Source organism: Loxodonta africana, chromosome 11, assembly GCF_030014295.1.
Source record: "Loxodonta africana isolate mLoxAfr1 chromosome 11, mLoxAfr1.hap2, whole genome shotgun sequence".
Lineage (NCBI taxonomy): Eukaryota > Metazoa > Chordata > Mammalia > Proboscidea > Elephantidae > Loxodonta > Loxodonta africana.
The window spans coordinates 82236259-82259821 of NC_087352.1; the positions used below are offsets into that span (position 1 = coordinate 82236259).

The 23563-nt window shown below is 40.7% G+C and overlaps 1 protein-coding gene across 1 annotated transcript in view; it reads left to right on the forward strand.

Moving 5' to 3' along the window:
• CHST9 (carbohydrate sulfotransferase 9) overlaps nt 1-23563 on the forward strand; it is a 255525-nt gene that overhangs the window by 226973 nt on the left and 4989 nt on the right. The window contains exon 4 of the mRNA XM_003406345.4: nt 2096-2133. Coding sequence (XP_003406393.2) covers nt 2096-2133 — 38 coding nt within the window. The remainder of the gene's footprint in view (nt 1-2095; nt 2134-23563) is intronic.

Genomic DNA, 23563 nt, shown 5'->3' on the forward strand with positions numbered 1-23563 from the left:
CATGTTACCTCTTCTTTAAATACTCTACATATAGTCTGGAAAAGGGAATCTGAATATTAAAATATATATGATTGGGTATCTGCTTGGTCAGTGACATTGAAATTAATAAATTGGTTCTTATTATCTGGAAACTCCAAGATTGCCCCTGGCATGTTTTGACAGTGGCATGATTGAATTGCCCACTCTTACCCTACCATTTTTTTGTATGCTTCTTATACTTATACTGTATTCCTTACAGACCTAGCCCAGTACTGAACACTTAGTAAAATTTCAAAATATACTTGTTATTAGTTGATTCATTGACTGGTAACTATCACTTATTTATTAAATGTCTTTTTTGGAAACAGTTTGGCAGTTTCTTAAATAAACATGAATCTGCTATACAACCCAGCAATTAACACTCCTGGCCATTTATCCCAGAGAAAAAGACTGGTGTTCACACAAAGACTTGTATATTAATGTTTAGAGGAGCTTTATTCAAATAGACAAAACATGGAAACAAGCCAGATGTCCTTTGATAGTTGAATGGCTAAACATAAACAAGCTCTGATATATCCATACCATAGCCTACTACTCAGATATACAAAGAATTGACTACTGATGCCCAGAACAACCTGGATGGATTTCCAGAGAATTATTCTGAGTGAATAAAGTTAATCCCAAAAGGTCACATAATGTCTGATTCCATTTTTATAACATTCTTGAAATGACAAAATGACAAAAATAGAAAACAGATTAGTGATTACCAGGGGTTAGGAGGAGGTAGGGTTGGGAGGGAAGGTGCGGCTATAAAAGGACAACATAAGGGATCTTTGTGGTGATGGAACGTTCTGTATTTTGACTGTATCATGTCAGTATTGTGGCTGTGATACCCAAAAACCCAGAGCCATCAGTGGTTGTGATACTGTACTATATAATTATGCAAGATGTTACCATTGAAGGAAATTTGATAAAGGGTACATGGGACCTGTCTGTATTATTCTTACAACTCTATATGAACGTACAAATACTTCAAAATAAAAAGTTTAATTTAAAAAAAAAAAAGGATATGTTTAATAAAGCCCTTTAATAAAGGGCTGGCAATCTACTTCCAAAAATCAGCCATTGAAAACCCTGTGGAGTGCAGTTCTACTCTGGCACACATAGGGTCACTATGAGTTGGAGTCAACTCAATGGCAACTGGTATTGGCACTGGTATTGGCATTAGTCTGAGGAGTCCACAACCACATAACAACTCTGGTGCCACAACATTTCTTCTTTACTGTCTTCCCTAGTGGCTCGTTGGTTATTTATTTATTATCACGAAGCATTTTTTTTCCTTCTACTTAAGACATAGGATGTTGGTCACTTTCTGGATAATTTCGCAATGACTGAGGTTTATTATTTTAGAGTCTTTATCCTTTATGACCCTCTCCTGCTTTTCCTGCATTACCCTGACTTTATCCTTTCCTGACCAAGATACCGTTTATGAAACTGTAGGTTTGCACTTTAGTCTGTAGCGGTACCATCATAACAAAGTATAATAGTAGCTACTTTTTTTAAAAGTAGCCCTTCTGTCATCTGCCACCTCCAGCTCTCCTTGTCTCCTCCTCAAGGTTCCCTGAGCTCAGTGTTGGTGTCATACTTGAACAGGTTGTCGTTGTTTGGAAACCTGTGACTGGCTCTTGTTCCAATTTCTCTTCGGTCCTTTTCATCTCTTCACTATTTCTCTGCCAAGTTTAATACACTCTTCTGATATCACCCTTCCTGGATTTCCATGCCATTTGCTGTTATCTTCATCTAATGTGGTTTATTTAGTTTTCTTTTTTTTTTAATTCCAATTCCTAGAGTGATTGTAAGTGTTTATATTGTGATACGAGGCTCCATGGAAGAAAGATGTGGCAGTTTACTTTTATAGAGATTTACAGCCATGGAAACCCTATGGAGTCACTATGAGTCCGAATCCACTAGATGGTAGTGGGTTATGTTGTGATACACATCCTTTCTCAGAGAGTCCCTGACAACTATTGGAGTTTGAGAACAGGGCAGGGCCAGTACTGCATTTTATTCATTTTCATACTTTAATGTTAAATTTCTCTTTTTCTTTCTCTTTCAGTGACTAGAGAAAAAATCCAGGAACATATCATCAGCCAGGTACTTCCTCATTTTTTATAAACTGTCATATGGAATTTTGCTTCAAAATGTTAATAATTAAGCACCTGTAACCGTTAATAAGACAAAGGGCAACACTAGTTATTGGAAGTGAACAATATACATGTTATTGGTTCCAAGAAAAAATAGATGGGTCATATGTGGATGATCATGCACTTCTTGGTCTCTCTCCCCACCCCCGTTTCTTCCCTCCACCCATCCTGCCAAAGTATGGGAAACAGCAGAGAAGTGGAAGCTGCCCGTTCTGACTTGTAAGCGTCCCTCTGATCATATCATGACCTCTGCATTGATACGTCATGCCTGCAAATAGATACTTTTATCAAGTTTTCCCTTAACTAAGATGACGCTCCTCTGTGATTTTCCCACGTGTTAATTCATCCAGCAGAAAGTCGCTCCCTCCCAGACAGTAAGACCTGAACCCCTAACAGTGGAAAATTCCATTATGGCCTTTCATTTCTACTCACAGTTAGCTAACTCCTTCCTGTCTGCTTCTCTGTTTTTTTTATCCAGCCTTTGTACTTATTTACTTTTTATATTTTAGGGAGATGGAGTTATTCTATTTAACTGGTTAAGATGCTTGAAACAAGCAGTCGTCCATACAAACCAATGAAAGGTTTCACCAAAAGCATGGGTGACACCACGTTCAATAGGCCCAACCTGTTGTGGTTCCTCTGAACGCTGCCTGTGTCACCAGACTCAGGGAATGCAGACATTGGCCTGTGGCAAAATATGCTCGGCTTTCACTCACAGACACACATCTCTGTGTTTTGTTTTGTTTCTCCTTTGGCATAAAGTATAACTCACCCTTGCCAAGGAGAAGAGTGGTAAATGTCCGTTTGTACCAGTTAAGAGTACATTTTTCAAAGTCTTCTAATGCGCTCCAAAAATAGGTTCCAATTTTGTCCCCATTGTCATTCTGCCCAAATTAAGCTCCAGCTTTACCTAATCTGTGCCAGATGCCCTGTAACTCATCAAGATTTTTAAATAGTCAATTGACTTGGATAATATACCATGATAGAAATCCAGTAGGCAACATTTAATGCTTATCAGATGCCATTTTGCTTTTGAATGTCACTATAAATGTTCACTTGTAGTAGCAGGCATTTAACACTTGAAAACGCCATTATGGTACAACAGCAAAATCAGTTGGCCACTTCCAATAGTTTATTTGCCTCTTGAACTTAGTTTCTTTATCATTTTATTTGCATGCACTCCAGTGATTTGGTATGGTTGTGCAATAATCAGTAAAGTTTTGCTTTACTATTGCTGCCCTTTTTATTTATTTAAGTTATATAAGGATAATTTTCTTTGTAAATGGACCTATTTTCTATATCAACTTTATAAGTTAAAGCACTTGATCAAAAATATATTAAGACCATTGCTTATGGGCAGGTTTTCATTTCCTGTATTTTCCTTTTTCCGTTTGTTTAAACTAGTAGAATATGTAGACACCAAAACAGAGCACCAAATATTTACTCATAGTATTAAGCACTGATTTGGTGCCAGATAAAATCATAATGGTTTCCAGCCCCAGTGGGAGTGAAAGTCTTTGGACTTTAATATAAGATGGGAGGGTCTTAAGTACATTAGTTTGACAGTCATTCTCAGAAGAAATAATTGTGTGGTTCACTGTCTGACAGCTGAGATTTTTAATTCTATAATGAAATTGCTATTCACGCTCTTAAAACAGGAGCTGCACCCACTCTCAAGTTAAGAATGCACTGAGAACACAATTCAAAGAGGCATCTTACACCTCTAAAGTATCTAAATTCTGGCCAGAAGTCAAGAAATGAAGTCATGTTCTTTAAAACCCTCTGCCACCAAAAGAATTCGGCTCTTGAGAAACATTTTTGAAAACTCACTTTGGATAAGCAATCCAGTATTCTATATCAGAAAGGCATGTGAAAGGGAGCACAGTCTGCCATTAATCTTGCCATAAATCCTTCCCACCAGGCACTATAGATTGTATAATTAAATTGAAATTGAAAATCGGGACTTTTTTTCCATTAAGCAAGCTCTGAGTTGAGCACCAACGTGAGAAATCAGGGTTGGAGCGGAGGAGAAGCTGTCTCTCGCCTGCTAGCCAATATCCAACCTGCGTTTTTAGCCCACAGCTATTTTACCGCACCTGAGCTCTGAGAACAAACAACTATCTGAGTCCTCTGGAGGGAACGCTGAATTCTTTCCTGTGTAATTCACTGGGGAAATTAGTATGCTTTTTTAAAAGTAACTTGTTAATGCGGCTTGTTTACGAGATGAGGACAAAAATGAGCAGTGAACTGCTTGGCAGCGCGTGTCCCAGAATGGGATGAATGCATGACCCATTTTTTTCCACTGCTGCTTTGGCAGTTCAGCACTACAACAATTTTCCTTTCCTGAAGAATGTTCCTCATAGAGATGAAATCTCCTATCAGTTCTCTGAATAATTTTTATGATAGTAGATTAAATGCTTTAAAATTCTACCAAAAATACCTCCAAAACCAAATTAAAATATGGTCCACAAGAGAATGGGAAAATTGGATATAATAAGATTTTAACTTAATTTTTAGAAACTGCCTTTTTATACAGTAAAACCAAACCCTTTGCCATCAAGTTGATTCTGACTCGAGCGACCCTATAGTAGATAGACAATTAAAACTTGTAGTGTATTCATGCCTTCTGTGTACGTCTTTTTATATAGTAGATAATTGAAGCCTGTAGTCAAAGAATACCTTGTGTTTATGCAATGAGGTGACAAAAAGGGACACTGAATGTTGAGCTTTATTTCTTGTGGAGAGGGTATGCACGTGGTGAACATTCGCATTTCCAGCACTGGCTACCAGAAAGGCTGGCCCTCACTAATCGCTCATGTTCAGTGAGGGGCAGCATGTTGGCTGCCATTACAGCAGGAAACCTCATGTCATGCTGGACTCCCTTTCTTCCTGTGATCACCGAGCTCATTGTTGGTTCTCCTAACGACCTTCTCAGCCCATCTTCTCCTCCTGTGCCCATGGCCCCTTGCTCTAGTTCAGGCTCTGATCTTTCTTACTTGATGGCTTCCTACTGCCCTCCCTGCCTCCATCTCTCCACCTTTCTCCCCATCGTCCATCTGCTCCGTTGAGTCTGGGTTAAAATCTCAGCCTCTGCCCTGTAAAGCCAGAGAAAGGGTGGTATCTTTACTTTCAAGAAACCCATTGCCATCAAGTGGGTTCCAACTCATAGAGACTCTATAGGACAGAGTAGAACTGCCCCATAGGGTTTCTAAGCAGTGGCAGGTGGATTCTATCTGCCGCCCTTTCAGTTAGCCGCAGAACTCTTTAACTACTGTGCCATCAGGGCTCCAGTTTCAAGGTAGCTATCCCGAATCCCCCAAATGGGAAGATGTCTAGGTAGACCACATATCCCAAGTAAGTCTACTCCCCTCATCCCTCTGCTCAGTGGCAAAGTTTTAAGAGGTACTTAAACCTGGCTGGCAATTCTGAGTCGGAAAGTGAGGCATGAGGGAGTAGGACCTACCCTCCTCAGCCAGGAACTTGAGTCCCTGGCCTGAATCCAACATTAGCCCTGCCCCTGAAGACCCATGCTACCTACCGCTCAGGGCCCCAAGGCAGGGTGGGCCTCAGGCAGAGTGGGGCTCCTTTAGCTTCCTGGTCATAAGAGAGATCCCCTGAGACAGATTACAGGTCCTGGGTGGGAACAAGGGCCAGGCCTTATACACAGCTTGCTTTAGAACTTGTAAATATTTAGACGTACAGTATGTGGGCCTCCATTCATACTCGTAGCCTTCACAAATGTTGGGGATGATCCTGCTTACGCATCTGCAATTTTAAAAACTTAATAGATGGCTCTAATGAAAAACCAGTGTTAAAACACCACTTGTCTATAGGACACAATCCTAATCCTTCAGTACAAAATACAAGGCCCTATGATCTCCTAGGTAACTGGGTGGTGCAACCAGTTCGCACTCATCTGCTATCCTAGAAACACCACAGAAGAAAGCCTGGAGATTTGCTTCCATAAAGATTACACTCAAGAAAATTCCATGGAGCAGCTCTACTCTGTAATGCATGGAGTCTCCATGAGTCAAAATTACTCAATGGCAATGGGTTTGGTTTTTGGGTTTTTGTGAACTCTTACTCCTTTGGAGAGGGTCCTCCTAGCCTTCCTAGACTTATTTCCCATTTTGCTCCTTTATGCACAGTGTCCTACATCAAACTGTTCCACTAACATACCAACCCCCTATTCTTCAATTTGGAAGACAGCTACCTGGCCAACCACCTGGAAGAGATCCATATTCATGCCCATTCCAAAAAAAAGGTGATCCAATGAAATCTGGAAATTATCAAACAATATCATTAATATCACCTGCAAGTAAAATTATGCTGAAGATAATTCAAAAATGATTGCAGCAGTACATCAACAGGGAACTGCCAGAAATTCAAGCCAGATTCAGAAGAGGATGTGGAACCAGGGATATCATTGCTGATGTCAGATGAATCTTGGCTGGAAGCAGAGAATACCAGAAAGATGTTTACCTGTGTTTTATTGACTATGCAAAGGCATTCGGCTGTGTGAATCATAACAAATTATGGATAATGTTGTAAAGAATTGAAATTCCAGAACACTTAATTGTGCCCATGCGGAACCTGTACATAGACAAAGAGGCAGTTGATTGAAAAGAACAAAGGAATACTGAATGGTTTAAAATCAGGAAAGGTGTGCATCAGGGTTGTATCCTTTCACTGCACTCATTCAGTCTATATACTGAGCAAATGATCCGAGAAGCTGCACTATATGAGGAAGAACGCAGCATCAGGATTGGAGGAAGACTTCTTAATGACCTGTGATATGCAGATGACACAACCTTGCTTGCTGACAGTGAAGAAAACTTGAAGCACTTCCTGATGAAGATCAAAGACTACAGTCTTCAGTATAGATCACACCTTAACACAAAGAAAACAAAAATTCTCACAACTGAACCAATAAGCAACATCATGATAAATGGAGAAAAGATTGAAGTTGTCAAGGATTTCTTAGCACTTGGATCCACAGTCAATGCCCATAGAAGCAGCAGTCAATAAATCAAACCACATATTGCATTGGGCAAATCTGCTGCAAAAAACCTCTTTAAAGTGTTAAAAAGTAAAGATATCACCTTGAAGACTAAGGTACACCTGACCCAAGCCATGGTGTTTTCAGTCACCTCATATGCATACGTAAGCTGGACAATGAATAAGGAAGACCAAAGAAGAATTGATGCCTTTGAGTTATGGTGTTGGTGAAGAATACTGAACATACTATGGACTGCCAGAAGAATGAACAAATCTGTCTTGGAAAAAGGACAGCCAGAATGCTCATTAGAAGCAAGGATGGTGAGACTTTGTCTCACATACTTTGGACATATTATCAGAAGGAATCAGTCCCTGTACAAGGACATTATGCTTGGTAAAGGAGATGGCCAGCAAAAAAGAGGAAGACCTTCAGACATGGACTGACACAGTGGCTGCAACAATGGGCTCAAATATAGCAACAATTGTGAGGATGACGCAAGACCGGGCAGTGTTTCATTCTGTTTTATATAGGGTGGCTATAGAGTTGGAACTGACTCGACGGAACCTAACAACAACTCTTCATGAACAAAATTTACTCATATTCCAAGACCCAATTCAAATTCTACATCTTTCATGAAACTTTCTTTCATCACATAGCTAAGAATAATCTCTCCCTCTTCTGTGATCTGATATTATTTTGTTTGTGCCTCTACTATGTAAACTTTTGCATATCCTACTCTTTATTCTAATTATTTGTATCCCAATGTGATTTTTGAGACCAGATAGCTTCATCCTAAGGGGAAGAAATCATGTTTGGTGAATTTCTGTGTTCACTGTTAGGCCTTGCATATCATAAGCAGTCAATCAATGGCTGGTTGGATATAAATTCCTGAGCTCATTAAATTATTATCTTAGTAACCAGATACTGTATATTTGGATACAATAGCAATGGCAGTCACACTGTAGGGTTGGAATGCCTGATTGAATTTGCCAGATATGGGCTACTCTTTCTACACACTGGAATGTTCAAACCTGTTGTGTCATTGGTTTTTTTAGGAGCCAGGTGTTGCCTTTTGCTTTTGCCTTCCCAGGTAAGGAACCTAAACTAAAAACAATAGAAACAAGTCAAGGCTACCTGTGGCTTCTACAGGTAATGGCCACATAGTCAGGGGAATAAAAGAATCAAAGTGCAGAGATATCCAGATCTTCACTTTTACCTTGATGTCCACATTCCATAATTGCCAGTAGAACATTAAACAGTTTGCTTTGGTCAAAACTTGGGCCCCTGATTTTTTTCTCAAATGTAAACATGGCAACGTCATTTTCTGCTCCCTTTTCAGTGTAGCGTGAACTTTAGAACTTCTAAATTTAAAGTGGGATTGCATTACCTTGCACTATTCTTATCAAAATGGCCATGCACTCAAGGAGATTATTTTGTTTTAAAGTTGTTTTCCTTTTCCAACTTCAGCACTAATGCAGCTAGTAAAGATCCCATCGCCTTAATTCTCTCTAAAGATTACCTTCAACAGTTGGAAGTTGGGCATTTAAAAAGCTATCCAATTTAGGAAGTCTTTTTTAAAAAATGTTTGAAAGCAAGTTGGAAAGGATCAAAAACTGGTGGCAGTAATAGTGGTTAACAATGAAGGATTTATGAAAGTTGACCTTTATTAAAGGTCAGATGACTTTTCACCTAGAAAATACAATGAAGACATGAATGTCAAAGAGCTGGGACTCACCTTTTTAATTGGAAGCCAAGAAAGTTAAACTATGGTGTAAGTGTGTCATCTACCTGTGGATAAGTGTATATACTGGCAAAACAAAGGAAGGATGAGAAAATGACCCTGGGTTGTTTTAAAAGCATGAACACCACAAAGAAAATAATGGTTGAAATAGAGAAAATTGTTTATTAGTAACAATGTGAAAGCTGTTAGCAACTAAATATACAGATAATTCTCACCCAAGCACTCAAAATTCTTCTAGATGATAATGACCAATAATTACACTAGCCAATCAATGTTTGATATCTCATTTATATGTCACAACAACCCTATGCGTGTAGGTATTTTAATCTCCATTTTATACATGTGTAAACTCAGGCTTGAGAGTTCAGTCATTTTCCAGAGATTTCAGTGCCTGTTGTTAGCTGTCGTCAAGTTGGCCCCCGACTCATGGCAACCCCTAGTGATACAGAGTAGAACTGCTCTATAGGGTTGTCTTGGCTGTAATCTTTATGGAAGCAGATCAACCAGGCCTTTCTTCCATGGAGCTGCTAATACCTCAGTTAATAGTAACTGAGGTTAAGAACTGAAGGAAAAAAAAGAATACATTGAGATAACCTATTGCCCACTTAATGAGCTTTCTGTTTGTAGGAAGTATGCTAAATTTACATACAATTATCTCATTTAAATCTCACTACGTCACCCTGTGATGTAGGTACAAATCACGGGATTTAAGATTAGAGAGGTTAAAGTAGCTCGTCCAAGATCACACACGTGGTAAATGGCTGAGCCAAATTGAATCAGGTGTTCCAACTCAACAGTGCGACTCCCGTTGCTATTCTATAGTGCTGTAAATATCTTCTGAATGAAGCCACATAGCTGATAAGTGGAAGAGCCAGAATATGAATCTGGGCATATCTCATTCTGAAACCCTTTTCTTCACCATTACACTGCATCGGTATTTCCTCTGAAAGTTCTCCTACTAATTAAATGATCCTACATATGACTACCCTAATCAGCACCCCGGTTTTGACACCAACATCATAGCAATTAGTTATGAGACCCCGGAATACAGATATATATGATTTGGTATGTCTCTTTTCAGAACATTTTAACAATCAAGATGAGCATATACTCACTGTAGAGTCCCTATTGAGCTTTAAATTGCTTTTTAATTAAACAAGTGAAAAATAAGTGAATCTGGTCTCAGAAAAAATTATTTGTGAACTGAAAAGAGATTAAGAACTGAAGGAAAAAAAAAAAGAATATATTGAGATAATCTGTTGCCCACTGGCAGTGTTTCCTCAGCAGAGCCAGACAAAAATATTATGGATGTAAAACTAGAATTGAACTACAATCCTCTGTTCTCATCCACTGTAAAATGTTCTCTTGTTCTTGTATTTTCCAGGAAAAAAAAATAATAAATCTTCTAAAAACTCTTTTGTAAGTTCCTCATTATCAATAACAACTGCATCATTGCATGTGCACTAGTGTGAAGAAATATGGGACACTGAAACACTGTGTGGAAAATGTAGCATCTGTTAAAAAGAATAAAAATAGTAACTTTACCATCGAATGTAAATGAATCACACCCGCCTAAGATGCTGTCACCCACTAGGCCAGTGAAATCTATTCAGCACATGATTTTCTAGTCACTCTGATTCTCTTCGTCTTCCTCTCTTTTGAGTTTTGCTAATCATACCTGCCCCCCACCCCACCCCCTGCTACTTGCTAGCATCAGCACCTGAAGATGAGATGAGCTGGATAAATAAAAATTCTCCATTCAGTGGGTTTTCTTAGCAAAATGGTTAGCACCAACATTCAGGATTTTTCTCTTAACACATTACATCAAACCTTACTAGCCAAGTTCTACTAGTGAAAAGTGCAATTAGTAGAGACCCTTCAGCATTTTAGTCACTCAAACACCACCTCCCTGTACAAAGCCTTTCACTTAAACTTCATGGATTGAAGCTATGGTCACAATGCACCACAGAACAGGTTTTCAGCATGTTTGAATACGCATTCTAAAATATTCAGCAATATTGAATATCTTTAACAATATTGAGTATCTAAAATACTCAGTAAACAATGGTAGTTATCTACCTTTTAAGCTACTTTACCCGTGTTATTGTTTCTTCTTGTGATAAAGAATGGAGGACTCACATGAAAACTTGGTGTCTTCTGGAATTATGTGAAAGGGGCACTGGAATAGTAGTCATTTTGAGCAAAAGTTGCTTGATGACATAAAAAAACGTGTTTTTACCAAAAATGATGAAGAGAAACCCGATAACTGGGAGCTTCTAAAAATCAAACACCTATGCTCATCTAAAGACTTCACCAAAAGAGTAAAAAGACCACCTACAGACTGGGAAAGAATATTCAGCTATGACATCTCAGACCAGCGCCTGATCTCTAAAATCTACATGATTCTGTCAAAACTCAACCACAAAAAGACAAACAACCCAATCAAGAAGTGGGCAAAGGATATGAACACACATTTCACTAAAGAAGATATTCAGGCAGCCAACAGATACATGAGAAAATGCTCTCGATCATTAGTCATTAGAGAAATGCAAATTAAAACTACGATGAGATTCCATCTGACACCAACTAGACTGGCATTAATTCAAAAATCACAAAATAATAAATGTTGGAGAGGCTGCGGAGAGACTGGAACTCTCATACACTGCTGGTGGGATTGTAAAATGGTACAACCACTGTGGAAATCCATCTGGCGTTATCTTAAACAGTTAGAAATAGAACTACCATACAAACCAGAAATCCCACTCCTCGGAATATACCCTAAAAATACAAGACCCTTCACACAAACAGATATATGCACACCCATGTTTATTGCAGCTCTGTTTACAATAGCAAAAAGCTGGAAGCAACCAAGATGTCCATCAACGGACGAATGGGTAAATAAATTGTGGTATATTCACACAATGGAATACTACGCATCGATAAAGAACAGTGACGAATCTCTGAAACATTTCATAACATGGAGGAATCTGGAAGGCATTATGCTGAGCGAAATGAGTCAGTTGCAAAAGGACAAATATTGTATAAGACCACTATTATAAGATCTTGAGGAATAGAAAAAACGGAAAAGAACACATACTTTTGTGGTTACAAAGGGGGGAGGGAGGGAGGGAGGGAGGGAGGGAGAGGGCTTTTTATTGATCAATCTGTAGATGGGAACTGCTTTGGGTGAAGGGAAAGACAACACTCAAAACAAGGAAGGTCAGCCTAATTGGACAGGATTAAAAGTAAAGAGGTTTCCGAGATAAAATGAAAGCTTCAAAGGATAGCGAAGCAGGGGCTGGGGTCTGGGGAACTTGGTTTGAGAGGACTTCTAAATCAATGGGCAAAACAATTCTATTATGAAAACACTCTGCATCCCACTTTGAATTGTGGCACCTGGGGTCCTAAATGCCAACAAGCAGCCATCTAAAATACATTAATTGGTCTCAACCCACCGGGAGCAAAGGCAAAGGAAGAACACCAAGGTCACACGACAACTAAGAACCCAAGAGACAGAAAGGGCCACTTGAACCAGAGACCTACAATATCCTGAGACCAGAAGAACAAGTTGGTGCCCGGCCACAATCGATGTCTGCCCTGTCAGGGAGCACAAGAGACAACTCCTGAGGGAGCAGGAGACCAATGGGATACAGACCCCAAATTCTCATTAAAAGACCACACCTAATGGTATGATTGCGACTAGAGGAATCCCAGAGACAATGCTCCCCAGAACTTCTGATGGCACAGGACAGGAACCAACCCCGAAGACAAATCATCAGGCATGAAAAGGACTGGTCAGTGGGGGGGAGAGAGATACTGATGAAGAGCGAGCTAATTAAATCAGGTGGACACGGGAGAGTGTGTTGGCAACTCTTGACTGGAGGGGGGATGGGAAGATAGAGAGAGATGGAAGAAGGTAAAATTGGCACGAAACGAGAGACTGTAAGGGCTGACTCAATAGGGGGAGAGCAAGTGGGAGAAGGGAGTAAGATGTATGTAAACCTACATGTGACAGACTGATTGGAATGGTAAATGTTCACTTGAAGCTTAATAAAAAAAAAAAAAAAAAAAAAAAAAAAAAAAAAACGTGTTTTAAGAAGTCATTGCTGTTTTTAGTTACCATGGAGTGTTGGCTCTGACTCTTGGCGGCCTTATGATAACAGGATGAAACTTTGCGCAACCCTGCACCATATTCATGATCATTGGTATCTTTGCATCTGTTTTTAAGAAGTAAGGGTCATTAATACCAGGCCATTTCTGTAGAATCCATATTATATATATGGCATAGACAGACCCCTTAAAACAAATCCCTGCCAGCATCTATGGATAGACTTCCCTGACATCGTGTACAGATTTTTGTGTGTTTGAGCATTTTGCTGAGGGAAGTGCTCTTGGGCCTCATTAGAATCTCAAGAGTGAAGGAAAGTGCCTCGAGAGTTTTCTACCTCTGCTTAGTGAGAGAAAGGTAACAACAGTTGTCCCTTCCGTTATGCATAAATTGAAACGAATTTTACTTAATTTTATTTTCTAAGGTAGCACTTATCAGAGAACACATTTCTGGGAAGGAAAAGAAGTACAGACAAGTAGTGAAAATTCCAGGTATGAGTAAGGGACCCAGTGAAAGCTGCCACATCTTTATTACCCTTAATGTGGAAAAAGTTATTCTCCACAGAAGTGTTATGTTACATTCTGTGGCCAATCATCAAACACGGGTGGAATAAACAGGATTCTTCACTCTTTCATCACTGGCATATGCCTTGCCCAAAATGTATTAGAAGGGAATATTTTCATCATGCTATTACTGGCTAATTCAATTAGGCCAATGTTCTGTGAATGTAGAATAATGTAATTTACTATGTTGAATGATTAGCCAATCAGATTTCTCTCATTTTCTGAGGCAATGGATTGACTAAAATGCGACTATAAACAAAATAGATTTTATTAGGCATAATCTACTTTGTAAACAAATGAAATTAATTCTTTTCCTGACCTAAAGCTTTGAAAATGAAAGACCCCAAACTGAACACATGCTTCCAATTTTGGTTCTGTTACTAAGATGACACTTAATATAAAAGTTACAATTTAACTTCCCCTCAAGTATTCCATACTTGAGACTAAATGACTCTTAGAAATATGCTCATCAACAGATGGGAGCCACTTATGGCCTCATAAACTCCAAAGCAAGTGAAATTATCTCAGCAAAATAGGAAGAGATTACAATAAAGCCTCATCTGGTTATCTCAGAGATGATTAATACATTGCATATTGTTTCAATGGTGCAATGAATATTGACAGATAATCACTCTTCTTCATATAAGAGAAGCCGTAAAGAGACAAATGCCTATGATGTGTGCTTCCAATCAATCAATATGCAATTTTGAACAAATGCCTTCCGTTTAGGGCTGTGCCAAGTGCTGTGGAGGTTGTGGAAGAAAGTGCAAGCATGGTGCCTGCTCTAAAGGGCTTTTCTATCTTGAAAGAGAAGACTAACATACCTTAAACATTATACAGAATAACTGAGCCCGTGTTATTACATGCTCTCTTATTAACTATTCAGTATAGGTATTATGGGGTCCCTGGGTGGTGAAAACAGTTAATGTGCTCAGCTCCTAACTGAAAGCTTAGAAATTTGAGTCTACCCAGAGGCACTTCAGCAGAAAAGCCTGGTGATCTACTTCCCAAAAATCAGCCACTGAAAACCCTATGAAGCCCAGTTCTACTCTGATACACATAGGGTCGCCATGAGTCGGAATTGACTCGACGACGGGTGGTACTGGTCTAAGTATTGTGGGAGTTTGGAGAAGTTGGCAGTCGATAAAAACCAGAGTGGTCAGGGAGGGGTTCCTGGACAAGATGGGCATTTGCCTAAAGGATGGGCAGCCATTTAAAGAAGAGACAAGTCATGGCAGGCTTAGAAAACCAAAGTTATTCAGATTTGCTTTAGCAACAAATACAGTACAGTGGCACTGAAAATTTGGGAGTTGGGACATGACCTCAGAAAAATTAGCATGGAATTTTTTGTGAAACTATATCCTGCAGTCTCCTTTTTGTTCCATCTCAACTGTTACAAGCCACCTGTCTCTCTCTGGGATATTCTAATTTTCTCCTGCTTCCTCTCCTATCAGCCCCTAGTCCATTCTCCACGTGGCATACAGGGTGAGCACTTTGAACTGTTAAATCATATATTATCCTCCTGTCTGAAACCTCCAATGACTTAATAAAATCCAAAATCCTTACTACAATCAAATATTCCTACAAGGTATGGTCTTGCCTTCCTCTTTGATTTCATCTTTGTCACTGTGGGCTTCTCACTCAAGTGACAGCCATGGGGCCTGCCTCCTGCCCTTCCACCATCCAGGTTTGTTTCCATGTGAGGCCATTGAGAATTACAGTAAAAAATGACTAGGGGTGAAAATCTACTATGTGTCGTCATCTTTAGAGCTATCGTCCTCCCATTTTGTAAGTAGTTGGGGTGAAGTAGGTGTGGAGTATGTGTCTCACGACCTGCCTGTTTCCACAGGGCTCTTTTGTAAGCTGGTCTGTGTACCTGCAAATCCTTCTACCAGTCAGGATTCTTCAGGGAAACCAAAACAGTAGGAGATTAGGTAGGTAGGTAGTTAGATTAAGAGGTTTATTTTAATGAGTTATCTCATGCAGTTGTGGGAGCTGGCAAGTCTCAAATTTGTAGGGCAGGCTGGCAGCCTGGCAACTTAGGATTTCGATGGTACAACCTTGAGGCAGAACTGCTTACTCTGCAGGAAACCTCAGCTTTTGCTCTTAAAGCCTTGAACTGATTGAATGAGATGTATCCACATTACTGGGGGTAATCTTCTTTACTTAAAGTCAACTGGTTGTAATTGTTAATTTAAAAAATCAGTTGTCTTAGAGTCAATTCGACTTATGGTGACAGAGTAGAACTGAACTCTGTAGAGTTGTCAATGGCTATGGTCTTTTGAAAGTAGAGCACCAGGCCTTTCTTCGAAGGTACCTCTGGGAAGACTCTAACCACTAGCCTTTTGGTTAGCAGCAGAGCATGTTGGCTATTTGCACCACCCAGGGACTCAATTACATCTGAAAAAATACAATCAGGAGACATCTAAACTCGTGTTTGGCCAAATAACTGGGTACCATAGCCTAGCCATATAAAATTAACCATCACAGTCCCCAAGATTGTCCTCCCCCTTCTGAAACAGTGCAGGGATGGAGGCTAGGAAATACCTTGAGGGAGATAACTGAACTGAAAAGTGATGGGATGAAGGTAGGAGAATGTGATTACTGAAGCAGAATGATACTAGTTACCTTGGGGATGAACACCTGAAGTATACTATAGCCCCAGAGAAACTATTTCAAAATGCAGTAGTACATGAAAATGTTCGTTTCCATCTTTATGGCCATACGTCTGCTAAGTTACTACCTAGCATATGAAAACTAGACTTTGCTAAAAATTAGTCTACTAGGGGCCTGGACAAAAAGCAGTCAGTTTGTGGACTGAACTCTCAGGTGGTCTGTTTACATGGGCCTCTAGTCATGGCAGGAAGTGAATGGTTTTCCTCAATGTATCAGTAACCATGGAGACAGCATTATAGGGCTACTGTCTTAGTGATTAAAAAATCATGGGGCCCAGGTTCTTCAGTCACTGAGAGTTTATCTGGAGTTGAAAGATACCTTTGACCTTTCTCATTTCGTCACTGATCCAGACACACAGCTCACAGGTCACTCATTCTGTTCCAATTATCTTGATTCTAGAAGCTTTCCTTTAACTAAAGTAGAATGGAGCCCTGACAGGGGTCAAGACAGACAAATGGGCCTCCCCTGCCAATTGGTATAATATACTCTCTTAGCTCAGAAGGGAACACACTCTGGACCAGGGAATCTCAACAGTATGGGTCAAGAGTCACAGATAAAGCAAAAAGGTCTTCCCACTGGTCTGCAAACTGATCCAGAAGTCCAAGTAATTTCTTTGGATCTCACAGGTGAATGACACTAAATTTCATACGTTATCATTTTGCTACAATATTGGCTACAAGCTGGTTACTAGTGACCTACAGTTATGAGAAGCTGTAGGAAAAGCCCCTGTGTGAAGCCTGAGACTTCCTTTCCCCTGCTGTGGACAAGTTTCTCCTTGTGTGGGGAGTAGATGGAGTTAATAAGTTGGTGTATTTCTGAGCAAGGAATACCAAGATGTCTTTGCTCCTTCCAAAGGATAGATTACAGAATCGTAGTGAGAAAAAGGGGAGTGAAGTTGATGCAGTGTCTGCTGCTTGTTTTGTGATACCTGTGTCTCTATAAATAGATTAAGGACATCCCTGTCCATCAGTCTGCCAAGATACAAGAGAATTATGATTGGATGGCAACACCAGCCTCCAGTCCTGCCCTAAAGAAAATAACAAATGGGGTTGGAGTGGCCCCACCCTACCCTGTCCACCAGAAACATGCTGTTGCACTTTCCTAGGCTTGGCTGCAGATGGCAGGCACCCCCCTGTGATCCTCCTATGTCCAGTAGGAGCTCATCCCGTAACAGCTCAGGCCTGAGGCTGTCCAGACACAGATGACTCACACACTCAGGCTAAGGGATCAGGATTAGTACAGCTCACACCTGGCCTTGCAAAGAAAACCAAAAAAAAAAAAAAAGCCCAGTGCCATCAAGTCGATTCCAACTCATAGCAACCCTATAGGACAGAGTAGAACTGCACCATAGAATTTCCAAGAAGCGCCTGGTGGATTCAAACTGCCGACCCTTTGGTTAGCAGCTGTAGCTCCTAACCACTAACAGGGTTTTCTTTTTGTTGTTGCAAAGGAAGGGAAAACAAAAAGAGAGACCACAGCCACGGATGCCTCTTAGTTGCCCTTTTATTGAGATGTAGAATCAAGTACCGTCATCTTCCAGGGACAATAATCCTGAAGCTTGTAACCCTCCCCCTGCAAAAAAAAAAAAAAGCTTCTAAATTTAAAGTTGATGAAATGGTATTCTTGAAATAAAATTGATTTTAATTCACGAATAGATAAGACCTTGCAAAGTTATCACTTGATTCTCACTTTGCTTCCTTAGGGCTTCGTTTACTCTGGTCCCTCATATGGCGACCCATTTGGATCCCCTCTTGCCTTCCCACCCTTCAGCCTTGCTGCTAGCTTATGTCTTGCATTCTTCCTTTGCATTCAAATCCTGAAAATAAACACTCCTCAGCATGACCTCAGGATCCCCAGGGCACGATCTGGTGCCATAGGCAATTTGCTCCTCCTAGCTCAGGCCCCAAGTAACCAATAGTAGCACCAAAGTACAAGTTACCTATTCTAGACCAAGATGGTTGGGCCAGGCTCCGCTTTACTCAAAGCTGAACTGTCAGATATGCGGACAAATGTAAGCCAGAAGGAGGTGTGTGCCACTCAAAGGTGCTGACACAGGCAAATCTGATCTGGGGTTGGCTGCTTCTTAACCAAATGAGACCAATGGAATGTATGGCTGCCTGTGTCACTGCTGCTCTCACAGTTGTTGTTGCTGTTACCAGGGCTTAAGTAGCTTTGGACCAATAGGCAATGGGTGGGGGAAGAAACAGGCCCCAGGTATAAGTTGCTTCCTGGAACTTGGGCCTTCACCACATGCAAAAGCCCTTAGCTCCATGATTAATTTGGACTCAACTATTCCTTTGGGCTCTACTTCTCTTTTTGACTGCTCTTTTTTTTTTTCTTACCAATAACTGGCCAATCCTCTCCATATTTTCTAGTCTAGAACCCAGAGGGGAGATGGTCTCTTTGATTTAGCTAGCTCTGTCTCCTCACGTGGGCGGAGTCCATTGTTCCAGCCACTTCATTGGTTGCCAGTTGGCCTGTGGATAAGCTACCCATTTAAAACCCATTGCCGTGGATAAGCTGCCTACTCCTAATTGAATCAGTGCCTGCCCTACTGCAGCCTCCATGAACAGGGTCCATTGCAGTGGCAATTTCAGTCTGAAGTTGGGAAGGTAGGCGTTATGGATGACATACCCAGTATAGAGGAAACCTACTATATGTCAGACACTGCACTGGGCTCCATTAACTTCATTTACTGAATTAATATTTTAAATGACTCTACTTTCCTTACCATCAGAGTATCAGACTCAAAGGGCTGAGATTTTAACATGAGCTTCAGTAAAAGGTCTAAAGAGGCCTCTTGGACAAAGTTAGTGCTGGCCCTTAGGCCTGCCTGCTCTGGGCAAGAGAATTCTTGCCAATCTGTGTGGTCTAGCTCAGCTTAACAGGGCTAGCATTCCATTCAGCTATAAGGTGTTCCTTTTCTCAGCCTTCTTTTATGAGTACATATTAAAACACATACCATGAACACTTCCAAAAGGAGTGTGACTATGATAAGGCAGAATTTGGGTGTTAGGGATCCTGGATCGCAGCCAAGTACCATCACTTCCATTTCAATATGTCCAAGAATAGCTATTAGGGCTCCCACATTAAAGATGAGAAGCAGGGAATGCAGAATGTTCATTTACTCTCTGTGCCCTTCCCATATACCCTCAACTCAACATGTCTTTGTTCTCTGCTTACCTGTGGGGCAGGCTCGAATGCCAGCTCTCTCCTCCAGAAGCCTTCAACCAGTAACTGATCGGGTTTGGTGGGCTAACTCTGGGCACGTTTTCTGCATTGGCTCTGAGAGTTCCTGAGTAGAATTAAGCTCCAATTCTCACAGTGCTAACTTGCTTGATAATTCATTGTTTATTCTCTGTCTTCCACTCCCTGTCTCACTTCTCCACTCTCCTACCAGTGTTTCCTGGAATAAATTCCCAAATAAACCATTTGCATTCAAATCCTTGTCTCAGGGTCTGCTTCTAGGGAAACACAAAGGCAATATCTTAAAATCACCCAAGTAATAAGTAGAGGTCCTAGTTGATCTGACTCAAAATTCAATGTTCTTTTTATACCTCACTGACTTATACAGCCACCATGCACCTGGCCTCACAACAGCTTTCTTCTCCGTTGCACTTCCATTTGTCATCCAATGGGAGTACCCTGATTCCCTCCTCCACTGCTGACCCATGCCTCTGACACTCCCTGACCCTCTGGCGATTCCCATATCAGGTATCACTTCATGAACTCATTCATCTTCCTTGTGAAAATCTGTTGCTTGCTTAATCTATGCCCATAACAATCCTTCTCTCCCTACCCACCACCAAAAAAAAAAAAAAAAGGTAATAACAACTTTACACTTAGGTTTTTTTTTTTTTTTTTTTTTCCAACCCAGAGCAGCTAGTTCCTTCTTCCTCAACATACTTCTGAAAACAAAGTCAAGAACTGTACCTAGCAACTGCACTCTCTAGAACAAGGTATTGGAGTCAGGGTTCCCTCCTGAACTTTTCCCCCAGAGCCCTCCTGGATCCCCATACTGTTATTGGTAGTCATCTTAAATGCAAAGAGACGAGAGGCTGGCTGGCTGACAACTACTCATTTTTAGAAAACTAAATACAACCTGGCATTTAAGGAACTGCATCCTGAAACTATTTAATGTCTAAAATTCCAATGAAATATCAGAGTTACAATGGTCAAGCATCCACTTTTTCTACTTACTTCATGCCAAATATAGTTGACTGTATTTTGTTACTCCTTTTATATCCAAGGTTGGAAACCCTGGTGGCGTAGTGGTTAAGTGCTCTGGCTGTTATCCAAGAGGCTGGCAGTTCGAATCCACCAGGCGCTCCTTGGAAACTCTACGGGGCAGTCCTACTCTGTCCTATAGGGTCACTACGAGTCGGAATCGAGTCAATGGCAGTGGGTTTGGTTTTTTGGTTTTTTATCCAAGGTTACCACCACCTATCTGTCAGTTTGTGATACTGTGATGGCTTGTGTGTTGCTATTATGCTGGAAGCTGTGCCGTATGTATTTCAGATACCAACAGGGTTGCCCATGCTTGACAGGTTTCTTTAGAGCTTACAGACTAACACTAGAAAGAAAGACCTGGCAATCTACTTCCGAAAATTAGCCAATGAAAACCCTGTGGATCATGTCAGAATATTATCTGATAGAGTGCTAGAAGATGAGCTCCCTAGTAGCCACAGCAATGGAGTAGAACATACGGACAACCGACAATCATGAAAGTGGCTCAGGGCTGGGCAATGTTTTGTATTGTTGTGTGTGGGTTCACCATGAGCAGCAGCCAAATCAACAGTAAGTAACAACAACAACATCCATGGCTAACATCATGCAAACAGGGCCTAAGAGAGAAAAGGGTGAGAACCAAACATTTTGAATATATTTCTCTTAAAGTTGCAGCTCTTGTTAAGGTTTTGTGTTTAAAAAGCAAGGTGTTCTGCTAAATAAAGCAAACTGGGTTGGAATTTAGAGAATTAGACACTTCTGAAATCTCCATTGCCTTACAGGGTGATGTTAGCAAGTCTATTTTGATTTATTTATCTGCAAATTTGAAAGTGAAACAGTAGCCTTATTTTTTCTATGTAACTTAGAAAGAAGATATAATGCAGTCACAGTCTTGAATCAGGATTTCTGAGTCATAGCAGTAGCACAGAGGGACCAGGCAGAGAGCACTGATTTGCCTTCCCAGAAAGTACCAGCTTTTGTGCATTCCAGCCCACTCCCAACATGACTCATATTAAAACTAAGTCTTCATGATAGTATGAAGAAACGTACCTGCACTCATCTCTGGATTCAAGTGGAATTAAAAAAGATACATTATTAAAAGTAATACTCTGAAGTTAAGCTAGAAACATGTCAAAGGTAAATGATATGAAGGGGAAAATATCACCATCTAATCACTAATACGATCATCATCAAATTTGCTTGTTAATTGCCCACCAAGCTCCCTCACAGACACAGTCTCCAATGTGTGGGACACCCTCAGAAATGGTAGCATCAGCACAAATTTGTAGTCAGCATTAAAAACACATAGGTGGCGGGACACAATTTTTCATATTTGCCACGTTTCAATTTAGTCAGAAGTGAATGAATTGTCCCGGAAAGATGGCAATAATAATATCACTTACTGTGTGCCAGCGGAAACCCTGGTGGTATAGTGGTTAAGAGCTATGGCTACTAACCAAAAAGTCAGTTCAAATCCACCAGCTGCTCCTTGGAAACCCTATGAGGGTAGGTCTACTCTGCCCTATAGGGTCGCTATGCGTCGGAATCAACTCAACAGCAACAGGTAACCAGTATGTGCCAGCTATTAACTCTTGTAATTCTTGCCACATTTGGGGTACTTACTACTATCAACCCCACTTTTCAGATAAAGGAACTGAGTCTCAGAAGGCTAAGAAACTTACTCATTATCCCGCAGCCCGGGTGGGCAGAGCCGAGGCTCTACCCCAGGAGTCTGTGCCTTTACCCACTCTAGAGCCCTGCCTTCTGTATGGCGCCTGTTCTTCTCAGGAGACACTGAAAATCCAAACCTGTTCCTAAAACTCACGGTTGGGTCCAGACCAAGCTCTGGTCTTTGAATACTTTTTTTTTTTCATCTTTGGCTACATATATTTCAACTAACTTTGCAATAACACCCACTCCTTAAAGATATTTATGGAAAACTATAGCTCTCTGTCATAGCTTACAATTTAGGTGGTGATAGAAGAGTTACTCCAATAAAAAATCAAACAGCAAAAGGTATGTAAGCAAGAAAAAAATTACTTTCCTTTTAGGTAGTACAAAGCACTCAAGTCACTCGATGGAAACCTGGGTGGTTTCCCTGGAGGAAGTAGGATTTTATATCAGCCTAGAAGGTTTGGAACGTGCCCAGAAAAGGGGAGAAAATGGGTAAAGGATGCTGACAGCCCAGGATGGAAGGAAGTGGAAGAGAGTGTATGTCAGGGGACAGCGGAACACAAAAGTTAGAAGAGACCCAACAGTGCCGGCTTTGGAATCGTGACTTTACTTCTATATTATGGAACCGGTCCGCAGTTTTGAGGAATTAAAAAATAAAACATTTGAGGAAAACTGACTTGGTAATAATTTGCCTGGAGACTAATTAGAAGGACCCTAAAGAATATTCAATTAAGAGGTAATAAACTTTAAAAAGATGAAAGAGACAGAATGAAATGTAAAATGACCAATTTACTTTCTGATTGCTAAAGCCATCTCAGATTTCATGACTTGGTGAGCAGAAAGTAATTGCGTCATTTCAAAATTTTTAAAAAAGTAAGGAGGAACCAGTTGTGATGGGAGCAGGGTAAGTTTTAAGACAGGGAACAGAGGGCTCCCCAAATCTGCAAAGTACAGGAAATGAGCCAGGGCACAGAAACAAAGCCATTCCCTGGAACAATGGGGCAGGGTATTAGAAAACAGCCCACGAACTTCTTTAAAGCTGTCTTACAGAAACAGCTGAATAAAACCAGCCCCAGGGACATGCACAGAACATCCACCTGTGACCACTGTGTGACCTTCCACCAATGGCAGTGAGGAGTAGCAGCAGTAGCCGGGGAATCAAACTCAGGGAGCAAGAGACTGCGCAGGTGTGACACCCCATAATAAGTCCTGCTACAAATCCCAGAGGCCTCCAGAACAGGAGCCATCTTAGAAAGACGCTGCGCTGCGAAAGCACTGTAGTTAACATATCCCTGCCTATGAATAAATAAACATGAATCTTTTCCTGCCGAAGAACTTTTGAAAACCTGGGTGGGTCTTTTGTTCTGGGGGAGGGAGGGTAAGTGTTGCTTT